Source organism: Mercenaria mercenaria, chromosome 9 (assembly GCF_021730395.1).
Source record: "Mercenaria mercenaria strain notata chromosome 9, MADL_Memer_1, whole genome shotgun sequence".
Classification (NCBI taxonomy): Eukaryota; Metazoa; Mollusca; class Bivalvia; order Venerida; family Veneridae; genus Mercenaria; species Mercenaria mercenaria.
Window position 1 is genome coordinate 58,704,385 of NC_069369.1, and position 15,514 is coordinate 58,719,898.

The following is a 15,514-nucleotide window of genomic DNA, read 5'->3' on the forward strand; positions in this document are numbered from 1 at the left end:
TTATCACAGTTTTAGCAAACTTTTACTGGGTTCTTTTCAAGTTCTGTAGATGAAAGGTGATTAGCAAAGCCCTGTAATGAATCAATTAAAAGTAATAATTACTTCCTAATTGATATTTAATAGTAAGTAATTGTTATTATTTGAATTTGCTCACACCTCTACACACTATAGAAGGTAACTTGTTTGTATGGAAGGTGTAAATTGCTACCACAATTTTCACACCAACAAGTTCTGCCCATTGTTATACACCTTTGTAATACATGCTTATTATTATTTATGAAGTATAAGTTATTTCTTAATTTCAATTATAAATGTTCAGCTCTGGATGGACAGTTTTGATAAGAAAATTAATTCCATGACTGATTCTTGAACGATGTAAAGATAAGCATGGATATATATACAGTTGTCCTGGGAAAGAATTACTTTAATATTTACTATCAAATCTGACAAATGAAGGTCTGGGCAAGGACTGACAGACTGTAAGTACAATGACAGGACCGATGTTCAATTCAACACCTTCACTGACACAGTGCAGACAGACAATGGGTGATCAGAACTGTAATACATCAAAGGACACTTTCTGCTCAAATATTATACAAGTAACGATATGTAAATGATACTTTGACAATCTCCATTTAAAACCATTGTTACTATATAGTCAATAAACATAACGTATCAAAATACTTTTACTTTGCACCTGCTAGTGTTTCTGTATTGTTTACATTATATAATGAAGAAGTCAATATAACTATTTGAGATTACACAGAAGCACCATTTTTATGATGCAATTTGTAAGCAAAAGGTGGATAATGAATCACCAGAACAACATATAAAAGTTTTGTGTAAATATAAGGTGAAAAGAGGCTAACATACAATGGCTACCTAAATTCACACCTCTTTCAGACCCAAACTAGGCCAAAATCTATGTTTCTTCAAGATGAGGTGTTCTTACATCAATAGGTAACAAGAGCGCCGCCATGCGGGGCAATATACGCCCGAAGGCTTACATCATAGGATTGGAGCAAAATTTTAAGAACTTGACTGTTGTAGCCCCAAAGGACTGGAACAACAAAAGGAAAACTTCAAAAAACAAATCTAAGTCCACAAAAAAAAAAAAAAAATCAAAGTCTACAAGAAAATCCTTATCAGGTATAGGTATGTAAAAATACACCTTAAAATTGGAGGTACCATCCATGTTGTACCACAGAAAAGTGGTCTCGGTTTTTCCCTACGGGCAATAATAAAAAAGTTTCAAAATAAGCTATTTATAGTAACATAAAAGGGAAGTAATTCAAAAAAAAAAATTATTGTAAGTACAAAAAAGAGATCTGCCAAATAAAAACAAGACCACTGCAATGCAGAGCAATATACACAAAGCAAAGTCATATATGACCTTTGACCCTTAAGTGTGACCTTGACCTTGAAACGAGTCACCCGGAACATGCGCTCTGCACATTGTTACAATGTGGTGAACATTTCTGCCAAGTTTCTTTGAAATCCTTCCAGCAGTTCAAGAGTTACAGAGCGGACACGAAACAAACTGATATGACTTTTGACCCCTAAGTGTGACCTTGACCTTGAAGCAAGTCATCCGGAACATGCACTCTGCACGTCGTCTTGGTGTGGTGAACATTTGTGTCAAGTTTCTTTGAAATCCTTCAAGGGGTTCAAGAGTTACAGAGCGGACACGAAACAAACTGATATGACCTTTGACTCCTAAGTGTGACCTTGACCTTGAAGTGAGACATCCAAAACATGCGGTCTGCACATCGTCTCGGTGTGGTGAACATTTGTGTAAAGTTTCCTTGAAATCCTTCAAGGGGTTCAAGAGTTACAGAGCGGACACGAAATTGCTAACGGACAGACGGACGGACGGACAGACGGACACCAGCATCATAACATAATACGTCCCTTTGGGCGTATAAAAACAAAAATTTCTCCATCCATTGCTTTATTAACTTTGGTATAAACCATGTCTGATATATATTTGCTTAATGTTACAGTAATGTAACAGAGTCTTACAAACTCAACCTTGAACAGAAATGTAATTTCAATACATTAGTTTTGTACGTGATGGTTAAAATGCACATAGAGGAGACAAACATAAATTATAAAATTTGATAGAATCAAAAGTAATGAGTTACCATAAATATTAAGTGAAATATTAAAGATACAGCATATGCCTGTCTAGCAAGCTACCAGCAACAGCTGGTGGTATAATTACAGGACATTGTCCTCACTGTGACTGGTCAAACAACCATACCTGGTCACTTTTCACAGCTAACAGATGGTTCACCAACAGGCCAGACATAACAAAATAACACATTTTCGAAAATACTAGGTAATGGGCTGGTCGGGGACTGTTGTGTTATTTTTTTCATGAAAGAGTTATAACCATGTACACTTCTTTTCCATTTGACTTGTAAAATACATAAATATCACAAGCATTTATAATACATTTCAATTCAAGTTTATTGCAAAAATCATGTACAAGAGGGCCATGATGGCCCTATATCGCTCACCTGTTATCATTGCACTTGAGGACAAGAAGGCCCTCAGAAAAAATATCTAAGTCCAAAGGACAGGAACAACAAAGGGAAGAAATTTAACCAAAAAGAAAAAAAAATTCTTACAAGGTACAGATATGTCAAAATACACCTAAAAATTGGAGGTACCATCCATGTTGTACCACAGAAAAGTGGTCTCGTTTTTTCCCTATGGCAAATAATAAACAAGAGCACCGCCTTGCGGGTGCTGACGCTCATCTGATTTTTTTTGTGTAATAGAAATATTGTCCTACCCATGATTTTCTAAGTCTAAAAAGGGCCATCATTCTTGCAAAAAGCAGGATAGAGTTATGTTTCTTGATGTACAGTGTCCACTTATGATGGTGAAAAACTGTTGCAAGTTTTAAAGCAATAGCTTTGATAGTTTATGAGAAAAGTTGACTTAAACATAATACTCAACCAAGAAAATGATTTTCTAAGTCCAAAAGGGGCAATAATAATTGCAAAAAGCAGGATGGAGTTATGTTGCTTGCTGTACAGGGTCAGCTTATGATGGTGAACAAGTGTTGCAAGTTTCAAAGCAATAGCTTTGATAGTTTAAGAGAAAAGTTGACCTAAACATAAAACTTAACCAAGAAATCTGATATTTTCTAAGTCCAAAAGGGGCCATAAATCTTGCAAAAAGCAGGACGGAGTTATGTTTCTTGCTATACAGGGTCAACTTATGATGGTGAACAAGTGTTGCAAGTTTTAAAGCAATAGCTTTGATAGTTTAGGATAAAAGCTGACCTAAACATAAAACTTAACCAAGAAAACTGATTTTCTAAGTCCAAAAGGGGCAATAAATCTTGCAAAAAGCAAGCTGGAGTTATGTTTCTTGATGTACAGGGTCTGCTTATGATGGTGAACAAGTATTCCAAGTTTCAAAGCAATAGCTTTGATAGTTTAGGAGAAAAGCTGACCTAAACATAAAACTTAACCAAGAAATCTGATATTTTCTAAGTACAAAAGGGGCCATAAATCTTGCAAAAAGCAAGATGGAGTTATGTTTCTTGCTATACAGGGTCAGCTTATGATGGTGAACAAGTATTCCAAGTTTCAAAGCAATAGCTTTGATAGTTTAGGAGAAAAGCTGACCTAAACATAAAACTTAACCAGGCAACGCCGACGCCGACGCCGACAACCGCTCAAGTGATGACAATAACTCATCATTTTTTTTCAAAAAATCAGATGAGCTAAAAAGTTACTAAAAATAAGCTATTTTATTTATAGTAACGTAAAAGGGAAGTAATTAAAAAAAAAATTATTGTAAGTGAACAAAAGAAGGATCTGCCAAATAATTCTGTTTACATAAATGAAATTTCAGATCAGTATCTTCATTAGTTACGGAGATATACCCATTTTAATTTGAAATAAAGGGAGGTAATTTGACATAATATCAGCCCATAGTTATCTACCCTGATTGGCTCAGTCCATCTTATGACAATAATGAAATTTCAAATAAGTCCTATAAGTACTTACTGATATAAATCCATTATGATTCCAATCAGGGGAGGTAATCAGATATAAAATAACTCTGGAACCTATGACTGGATCTGATTTGTCAAGGAATCAAAGATTTATTGTTGTTGAAGATATTTTGGAAGTTTGTATCAAATAAAACCATAAACGAAGTACCTATATGGCTGCAAAAGCCAAAATAGCCAATTTTGGACCTTTAAGGGGCCATAACTCTGGAACCCATGATGGAATCTGGCCAGTTCAAGAAAGGAACCAAGATCTTGTGGTAATACAAGTTGTGTGCAAGTTTGGTTAAAATCAAATCATAAATGAAGCTGCTATTGTCCAGACAAGGTCAAAATAGCTAATTTTTGCCCTTTCAGGGGCCATAACTCTGGAACCCATTAAAGGATCTGGCCGGTTAAAAAAAGAAACCGAGATCTTATGGTGACACAAGTTTTGTGCAAGTTTGATTAAATTCAAATCATAAATGAAGCTGCTATTTCGCAGACAAGGTCAAAATAGCTAATGCTGGCCCTTTCAGGGGCCATAACTCTGGAACCCATAATGGAATTTCGCCAGTTGAAGAAAGGAACCAAGATCTTATGGTGATACAAGTTGTATGCAAGTTTGGGTAAAATAAAATCATAAATGAAGCTGCTATTGTGCATACAAGGTCAAAATAGCTAATTTTGGCCCTTTCAGGGGCCATAACTCTGGAACCCATAATGGGATCTGACCAGTTCAAGAAAGGAATTGAGATCTTATGGTGATACAAGTTGTGTGCCAGTTTGGTAAAAATCAAGTTATAAATAAAGCTGCTATTGTGCAGACAAGGTCAAAATAGCTAATTTTGGCCCTTTCAGGGGCCATTACTCTGGAACCCATAATGGAATCTGACCAGTTCAAGAAAGGAACCGAGATCTTATGGTGATACAAGTTGTGTGCAAGTTTGGTTAAAATATAATCATAAATGAAACCACTATCGTGCAGACAAAAAATTGTTGATGCACGGACGGACGACGGACGAAGGGTGATCACAAAAGCTCACCTTGTCACTATGTGACAGGTGAGCTAAAAATACAACTCTTAAAGCAAATTACAATTAACAATTTATTCTTTCTTTTTCTTGAACATTTTGCTAAATTCGATAATTCCTAATTTTACAAGAGAAAAGATGGTAAGAAAATACTTCCTGTATGCTGCAATTATACCACGATCAGCCCTTTTTATGGAGTCGGCAATTTAGGGGACAATGTACATTCATACTGCAGCAGCTGTTGATCACGGTAATCAATGCTTTGTTTAGTTTCATAAAATGGCTCTTAAATAAAGACTGCTATTGAAATCCACCATATTCGGCACACGACAGCTGAGGTGAATAACAAAAGGGGTTTCGCCTGCAAGGGGAAATTTTATGGGTAGCGGAGATAGGGGTCATTTGAGAAGTGTCGTTAACCTGTATCGGAATGCAAGAATGTGGGTTAGTAGGTTTTACTGCTACTTTCTCATAGCAGTACTTGGAGGGAAATCAAGCATTCTTTTAAACAAACAAATCAAGAAAAAATTATGTTAAATGATGTAAAATGACAAAATAAACTATCAGGCTAGTGCTTTTGAAGTATTTTTCAACTCAAGTAAATTTTGCTTTCAAATTCTGGGGTTTTATTAACAGGAAGGGATGAGGCTTGCAGGGCCTGTTATTTGGGGAAAACAATAGCTCAGTACTCAGGCAAAGGAGAATAAAAAATTTAAGTGAAATCATTTTTAGGGGAAAACTGCGTTATTTCAAAGAAATTTCCTAAGGAAAATGACCCTTATTATCGATGGAAAAATAGCCCCAAAATTGTGAGGCATGATTGAACATTATTAAAATGGTCTTTCAACAGAGTGGTCAACAATTCAAAATTATAATTTATAAAGTGATTAAATCTGCCTCTAAAATAAACATATAATTATATAGAATAAGAATCACTGAAAAATCAGTAAATTTTCCTATACCATGAATTAACAGAGGTTTTTGTTAAGGTTTTTTGTTTTTTGCAATGAAGACAAACAGAAAAGAACAAAATCAATTTTTAAATTTATTCAAAGAGCTAAAGTGGTGATTAATACCCAAAATAAACTGCCTTGATTCTGAAAATGTAAGGTCTCTGCAAGTCCCCTTGATATTAAAGTAAACAATTGAAGCTAATTTTATGAAAATATGAACTGTTTAGAATATATATATGGAGTGGAAACAATTTCAAAATAAATGTACTTAACCTTCAGGTGTGACCTTGATTTTGGACCTAGTAACTTAAAATGTGCATTCAGCTCATCATCTCAATGAGGTAAACAATCAATGCTAAATTTATGAAATTCCAGCAATTTATGATATTAAGTCAACATAAAATAATGTCATTTGACAGATACGTGACCTGGGTCATGAAAGTATCTCCTTGTTAGGATGGTTAACAATTTAATATGTGAAATATTTTAAATCTGAAAATCTATAGATGCAAGTTTTTAATATACACCTCCTGGAAAGGAATGACAGACGGACACCAAAGCCACACTTTGTATGAGCGGGTATAATAATAATGAATTAAGTGTGGGATTTTACCTGATTCAGTAGAAATGGACCTCTCTGGTGTTGGGTTGCTTGATGTGTTTGGTGTGTCAAGGCTTGATAGTGACAGCTTCCTCCTTGGAGTAACTCTGAAATGCATTTTTACAAATACACAGTTTTTTTAAAATGTGCATATCAAACAGAAACAAGAGCTGTCCGTAAGACCGCCAACGCTCGACTATTCAAATTGTTGTCCCACAAGCTGGAATATTTACCTAAATGATAAAATATCTATTCTATTGAGTTTCAATCCAGTATCTGCATTAGTTTTGGAGGTAGTAACTTACATGCAAAACTTTAACCAGAAGTTTAAGTTCAAACGGGGGACAAAATTTTGTGAAATACATGTAAGGGTTATGGGACTATGGGTTTTTGAGATAGTAATGTGATCAATACTAGATTTTCATTACAAAAATATATCTAAAATCTGGTACATTACTCTACCACTTGTTTATAGCTAATTCCAGACAGAAAAAAGGAGCCCGGTTATTGTAACTTGCATGCAAAACAGTAAAATTCACCTAGTTTTATAAACGAGACACATGTGAAGTTTCAAATCAATATCTGCATTAGTTTCGGAGATAATAACTTGCATGCAAACCTTTAACCAGGACTTTTTTAAGTCCAAAAGGGGGCATAATTTGGTCAAAATACATGTTAAGAGTTATGGGACTTGACCCAGTGAGGTTTGTAATTGACCTAGAAAAGAAAAAAAAAGTACCAAAGCTAAATGCCTTTAAATGATAGCTATATATTATAAATGTTCTTGCATGCGAAACTCCAACCATGATGTGACGCCAACGCCAACACCAGGGTGAGAATAGCTCGGACGATTCTTCGATATAGTCGAGCTAAAAATGTTAGCTAGAAGCAAAACACATTAAGGAAATTACTTAATCATGAATCGTAAAACTGCATTAACTGACTCTCATTTTATCAATACTTAATTACTTCCCTTTAAATCTATACAGCCTTTGTTGCCTTAGGTATAAAAAAAAACAGATTTGTCTATAGATAATATAAATAAATAAGAGATTTTTTTTCAAAAACTTGACAGCCAATCTATTAATTTCATCACACCAATTTTTTTCTGGCTACTATTTTCTTTTTCATTTTTAAAATATAAAACAAAAGCCAACAGCAAACACATTGACACTACTAAAGTATCTTGGGGTAAAAATAATTCTTTGTTGTTCATCTGTAAGAACTATATGACAGCAGCAGTACATACTGTACATGTATGCCTATACTAAAAACTTTTCAACAGCACAATGGTTGAGCTTCTGGTATTACCATCAGTTTTTTAGTGGAAATCTACGTATAAGACATGAAGTGGTCCTGGTAGCTCCAGGGCTTTTTTCCCTACAAATCAACCTCTGGTAAAATGAGGTAATCCCAAAGCAAGAACTATCTTTTTTCCCAATTCTGTATTTAAAATTCCCAAATGATTGTGACCTTTTAGGGTTTTGCTGCTTTAAAATACCAGTATTTTTGCTAATTTGTATTTATATTTTGGTTATTAAAACAACAGTTATACTGTTGCAAATTTTCCCAAGACAATTTCCGAGAGCATTTTCCCAATTCCAACGGTGTTGGTAGCATTCCCGAAATGATGAAAAAAGGTCGAGCTCTCTTCTTTCAAAAATTCGGTACTTACAAGGGTAGTACCAGAAAATCCTGGTATTAACAAATCTTGTGCAGCTCATGACAACTGTTGCTCATATGCTATTTTAATTGCATATTTATAACTTTATCTTGCTACAAAGATTCATAACTTATTTATTCTATTTAACTAAATTAATCAAGACACAGGCTGTTTTGTCGAATTAAATCTTATGTTATCTTTGGTAAAAATGTGTAACATCAAAAAAATGAAAAGTGGAATACAACATTTTAAAGCTATTCCTATGGTGTTATCCTACCCTGGCATACATCAGTCAGGTTTAACAGCAAAAGCATAAAAATTGCACACCTACATCGTTAAGGTAAGAAATCATCTTTACACTAGAATGAAACACAAGTCCTTCCATAATGATTTAAAAGATTTTAGTTTTTTATCTACAATTTTACATGTTTACTACATTAAAATGTTTGTTCTGTTCATTAGGTAAAACCAAGGAAACACTCACATGTTAACAAATTCACTAAAACATGGAAACAATTCACATTCCATTATTTTATAATTTATGGAAAATAAGAGTTAATATCCAACTTCACAAAACAATATGTTCCACTATGTTTAACTGTATATACTAGAGGTGAAATAATACCAGAAAACAAGAACTATCATGTATACTAAATGCATTATGTGTTGCAAGTTCAAACACCAACTTATTAATCTAGGTTTTTCACAACATTTAGTGGATTTGTTTTTTCTAGTATAAGATGCCATTGTATAGGTTGTTTGTAACAAGTAACAGGGCTTTTCCCCCCTATAAATCTACCTCCAATAAAAGGAAACAAAAAAGGACGCTTTTTACCCAATTCTGAACTAAAAATCCCTGCTTGATTGAAAGCATTTAGGGTTTCTGCTGTTTTACAACTCGTTTGTGACTTTGCGCAATTTTTTTTCCAAAACAGCCTGTGCCTTTATGTTCACCAAAATTTTTCCTTGTCTAGTAACTACAATAGCACAGTTCATAATTAAAACTGAATTTTCAAATATAATTATGTTCTAACTCAAACAATCTTGACACTGTCAATCTTGTGCAATTGTGTACTGGTGAACATTTAAGGAGGTCCGACTTTTTGTGGATATCATGGTTGCACAAAATCAAGCACATGACCACATTGTTTTTTATTTCCTGAATTTTCTTGGTATATTCTAAAATTTTGATAAATCAGAGTTTAATCAAATTCTACATTGTAGAAAATATTTCAATCCAGACGTGAAGAACTACCTTAATTCATGAAATTTAAATCCCGATAGACATTTTAACTTTTTATTCATTTAATCTTTTTAAATTTGATGTCACAACAAAAACTTGTTTTCTCCAAATCCTGACTGTTTTTAGCCCATGAATTAAATGATTTTACTAAGCATGGTGTATTCAGTTCTTTTTCTTTTAGTAACAATAAACTTATATCAGAATAATTCCAGGGTCTTAAGACTTAAAACTCTTATGGGAACAAACCATGCAACATTTTAAGCTCGACCTTTAAAACCCTTCAATGTAAAGGGCCCTTAAAAGTATTTATCAAATACCATCAGATTTAGTCAGAAGTGTACAAAGGATCAATATGGTAAACTAGGTCAAACTGTTTACTTTGTTTTTGTAATTCAAAAATTCAAAAAATAACATACCACTGGCCAGTCATTAATTTATAACTGTGGGTTACAAAATTCTCAGTAATTTTCTTACTTCTAGCTTGATATTAAAGCAATTACAAAAATTCAGTACTAATCAGTGATTTTTTTACTTTTTTTGGCAACAGCCCATGCCTTTTCAATTGGGAATTTTTAGCGTGATAAACTTCAAAATTGGGAAAAATTAACAAACCTTAATAAAGAAATCATTTTGAAAAGTTTTATTTTAAGGTAAATTTATTTCATTCAAATATGCACTGAGGTTGAATAGACAGGACAGACAGGCTATTTTCTGATGTCACAGGATCTGATGGCTCAGATAGCTTAGGGTCACCATGAGCTTCTGTTGATTTCTGGGAGTCATTTTGTGGGGACTCGGATTTCTTGGACAAATCACTTTGCTTATATTCTGATGTTTGATTTGAATTTTTAACTCTTTAACTTTTCCAAAAGATGTTCGAATGTCCGGAGTACCGTTGGCGTGTTTAAGTTTAAGTTATTTTCTTATTATAATATTTGGAATTATGCAACATTTTTCGATAATTTAGGTAAGTTTCTAACAATCTTCTTTCCGACTCATTTTGACGCATGAAAAAGCGTTTAGCGACCATGATGAAAGTCATACTAAATGCCGTACTATGCCGTGACCCGTTTTATGTTAACAACGCGCTTCGAGTTAGCAACAAAATTCTGCGAATAAACCATAATTAGAGTCAGAATTTTTATGATTATTTGGATCGTTTTAGTTCAACTTTCACAAGAAATCGATCTAATTGGGAAAATTCATCTCGTTTGGGGGAATTTTTAAGTATTTTTTGGGAATTTTGACCATTTTTGTCAATTGGGAAGACGCCGAATTTCGGAGTCAAATCGGCGCAAAAAAAATCACTGCTAATAAGTAATATACTTTTTAAAAATTTAAAAAGCTGAAAGGCTATGTATATGAAAGATTTCTTTGTTCATTAATAAAAGTAAAAGGTTGAACTAAACTTTTGGATCTACAAAACCTTATATTGCTTACTTTGTCCAGCCAATACATACTAAATTTGTAAATTTCCAAAAAAATGCAATTTGACTACGTTGTAGCTTTTTAATCTGACTGTCGTCCATCCCAATCTCTTCAGCAATGATAGTTACAACTGACATAGTTTTGCAATTGAAGTAAGCCAAAAATTTCAACAAAAATGACTGATGCCTTAGTTTTAGGCTTTAAAAAAATTAATGCTCACCGACTTTTGGCAACACTGTGAAATCAACCGGTCTTAGGAGTTCCCCATGAATCCACCGTTGGGAGTGGTTTAAGTTCTAGTGTTACTTGTTCATTGCTTTGGGTTTGATCCCCTGCTCACAACTCTTAATTGCATAATTATAGTCATCAAGGCTGTTATCTCATTTTTTTTGTGTGTAGAAATTTTTACCCCCATTCCCAAAACTAGGTAATACACATTTAAACTTAATTTTTGTTTGAAATCAGCGTTTTGTGTTTTTTCTTAGAAGTGACTAATAAAGAAGAACTGTGTTATTCACTCATGTGTTATCTTTGCTATCCTTAAAATTTTACTATGATTGCAAAATTTCAGTTACAAAATTACCTCTTTTATTTGTTTGAAAATGATGCAAAAATACTCATTAATTAGTCACAATAACCTCAAAGTGTTGAGAGGCTCCTGACGTTGAAACATAGATATATAGAACCGATCATTAGGTGCAGAGACAACATTGAAATTTCTTTCTGTACCATATTAAAGTTACAATATAAAACCATAAATACACTAATAAAGAAAATAATGAAAATAAGTATGACATCTTTAACTTAAAACAAAAACTCTAAAGAAATATACAGGCACTGGTTTCCCAGGTGCAGTTGCAGAGTGCAGATTTTCACAAGAGGGGTGGCAGCAGCAGCCCCACACAAAATAAGCATCCTTAAATGTTATCATAATTAAACATAACTGAGAATATTCCGTGTCAACAGCTTAACAGCTAGCACAGTTACCTGTCATATACATTTTGTGGGCCAGTAGATACTCAACAATAAATTTACTGGGCATATTTTGTTACTGTTCATTAATAGCAGAGCTACTGGCCCCGACAGGGTCACATTACAGTTAGACATGTGAAAAAGAAAATGAATAAAACTGTGTATAGAATTACTATCGAGTTGAAAATTCGTGGTAAGTTTTTGGAATTGGTGTTGTTCGGGTTTCTTCCAGTACACAATGCTCATAGTAATTAATCAGTAACACGTCAGTAGACGCTTGCTGTTTAAGGTTGACAAAAGCGTTTCGCTTACGTCTTTGAACGTTGAATTAAAATGTAAATGAGCGTCTGATAATAAGAATTTAGTGCTAAATACATTTTCTACGAGATAAAAAAAGATAAAATACAATATTTTCAATGCAAAACGATTTTCATCACGCTGTCATAACCGAAATTCATTATACACACTTATATTTGTGTTGTTGACGTCATACTTCCACATTGGTGCAGTGGTTAGTAAGTTCGCATTGAAAACCAAAGGTCGGGAGTTCGATTCTCACAAGAAGCATTTTTTTTTAATTTCTTTTTTTTTTTCAGTTTTTTTTTAGTTTTGGAAGTATTGTAAAAACTAAAGGCATTCATGTGAAATTTAACAAGTGTTTTGTTAGTGATGTCAGTTTCCAATATACTGTCTGTACAGTAGTCAGTAGAAAAACCTTTTTTTTCAAATTTAAAAAAAAAAAAAAAAAAAAAAGGTTTTAGGATCAAAATATACAGGCATTGAACTGTGAAAAGCACATAATGCTCTTCTCCCCAGTCACATCTATATCATCCACAAGCTTAAAAATCACTGACCAGAGTTTATCACTAGGAAAAAAAAAACTACTGATTATGAATTATCAGTAAACATAAAAAAGGTTCCTACAACCATTCCTATTCTTTAGTGCTAAAAGATTAATCATAAAAATGTCATAGACAGCTTACTTAGCAGTTCAGTAAATAAAACAGGGGGTTTCGAGAATTGCGGCACACAGAGTTTTTCTCTCCGTAAAATTTTCATCATTAACTTTTAAAGATGGCTAGTCTTTTGGGTTTAAAACTTTCTTAAGTTCGTATATAGCATATTTGCAGAGTTTTCGCATGTCAAGATTTAATCTTAATGCATTCTAAGATATTCAGTCAGAAATCATGAATTATCATTAATTCTTAAAATTTTAATAGATCTAAAAGCACATAAACTTCCTAAAACAGATCCATAATTCCAGCAGCTTTAATTTTCAAGAGGCACTGGTGATTTTTCAAGGGAGCTCTGCCTTCTAGGTCAGGGCTCTCGCGAGTGGGCGACTTGAGCGAAATAGGCGCTCTAGAACTTCAAACTTCGCTCAAATCTAACCTCAAAGCGAAATGCAAGTCGCCCGATTTTCTTTGATTTCCGCACTCACTAATTAGTGCTACCCGGACTGTTGACAATTTGCACGGTGTCATATCGAGTGCCGAATACACAAACACACGCCGGGAGCATAATTTAAGCTCCGCCTACTTCAGGTACTTGCGAGATTTTCCCCGAGAAGTGTGAAAGCGAATCAAATTATCCGATACACCTCGTTGATTGTGTTCAGCCAATTAGCGTCGCGTTTACATCTTTGACACTTCGTTCTTAATTGTCAACATGTTTGAGTGCAAAAAGTAAAGTTTTTTTAAAGAATCTGCTGATTAACCATGCGATTAATTGGAATTTGGTACACAATTATTTGTTATCTATGATAAAAGAACGACATGTAATGTATAAACTATGTTTAAATTGACTTCCATCGATGAATTTATTTGAATATGTATTTCTAGATTACTCAGTTTACTTTCAGTTTTATTCGAGTGAGATACTGACATTCCTCGGTGAATGACTCGGTGTTAATAATAAACACTTCATACAAGATATAACCAAAATTCGGCGGGTTACATTTACAGAATCGGCTTGAATTTTGAAAACGACTTTTTTCAGAATTTTTTAACGAAACAATAACCACTGTATGGGAAATGATCTAACTAAGAAAATGAATGGTCACATCAATACTTTTTATCAAGAACATTACAGCCACCTTTCAAATCACTCAACATCATTGCAGTAGGAAAAGTCTTCCAACTTCTCCCTAAAGTCTCCTCACTTCTCCCTAAATCAGCTTGAGGGAGAAGTGACTTCTCCCAAAAAATTGGACCTAGCTAGACCCCTGTAGGTAGCACCTAAGTTCATATTATATATATATGACACTTTGTCATATTTCAAGAGATAAGTGGTCATCAATTATCTACATTGACGCAGTATGTGGTAAGAAGAGAATATTTTAAAAATCTTGTTCGTCAGTTCAGGTCACTTTTCCTGATAGGAAAAAAACTCACAATGTCAGGTCGTAACATGGAACTTTTTTTAAAGTCTATATTTAGTTACAGAGTACAATATTGTGATATAGTTACCTTCCTGTGCTGAGTTCACTTAAATTCAATGTCAAGTTTGTCATCGGGGAGTTGACGCGGCCTAATTTGTTAGTACCAGATGACAAGTTCTGAATAGTATTGCTTGTTGCAAGTGTCCGAAGTGCCAAACTAGACAACGGTTGATGCTGCTCCATGCTTATTCTTTGTTTAAATAACTAATCACAAAATGACAGTCAAAAGATCACTTAATTTTTATCACCAAACATCAAAGCAAACGATCTCGGTACCCTTGTGAGTACAGTTCTTGTGTTTTCTGCTATAAAATAGCCATTTTCGACAGCTGCAGCATTTTGTTTACAGCGTATAGGCCGAAACTGAAAGCAAGCATTTTTACAATGAAAACAGATGATTTGGGGCAAGATTTTTAATTCATGAGCATGTGAGACAGCTCTGAAGTCTTGGCAATGAACCTTCAAAGACCAAGTGCTACCCGTTGCATGTTTTTCATAAAAAATTTCTCAGTTTCTTCGTTTATTGTCTGCAAACTTATTGTCCACCGCCACACCGTTTGAAAAACAACAATCTCTCAGCCAATCAGCTGATGACTTCTGCAGCGAGTTGAAACAAGAGATAATCCGAATAATTTTTTTATCAGTTGAATTTAATAGCATGGCTTTTTATATTTACAGTATGGAATTTAATTTTTTAATAAAATTAATGTGTCAAATGAAAAAATATAGCTTTACTTAAAAAATAAATAGAAATATAAACAGTAGCTTATGAATATTCATGAACATTAACCATCTTTTACACAAATCGTCAGAAAACACCATAATGCATATCATTGATAAATAGGCATGTGTCCTTCAACTGTTATGTATATCTTCCATTTATTCATGTAGAATAGAAGCCCGAACATCCTTAGATGTTAAGCGTTGTCGCTTCTTAGGCCCATTTGAATTTGTTTTCCCAATTTGGTATTAATCAGTCATTATTATTATTATGAATATCCTTACAATAATTCTATTCCATTTTGTCATATATTGGTATGTACATTCTGACACATATATTTATATTATCATTATTTACATTTAAAAGTAACATATATTTTTTTTAAAAATTAAAAACATTATTCCTTAGCACAGTACACACACTCTATAATTGCATATGTACTATTAT

At 33.6% G+C, this 15,514-nt stretch overlaps 1 protein-coding gene across 1 annotated transcript in view; it reads right to left on the bottom strand.

Annotated features, from left to right (window-relative positions):
* Nucleotides 1–15,005, bottom strand: part of LOC123547227 (M-phase inducer phosphatase 1-like) — a 53,760-nt gene extending 38,755 nt beyond the window's left edge. Inside the window, exons 1-2 of the mRNA XM_045334155.2 lie at nt 14,375–15,005; nt 6,613–6,707 (exon numbers count right to left, since the gene is read on the bottom strand). Of these exons, the coding sequence (XP_045190090.2) occupies nt 6,613–6,707; nt 14,375–14,529 (250 nt within the window). The 5' untranslated portion in view covers nt 14,530–15,005. The remainder of the gene's footprint in view (nt 1–6,612; nt 6,708–14,374) is intronic.
* Between the last annotated feature and the right edge of the window lie 509 nt (nt 15,006–15,514).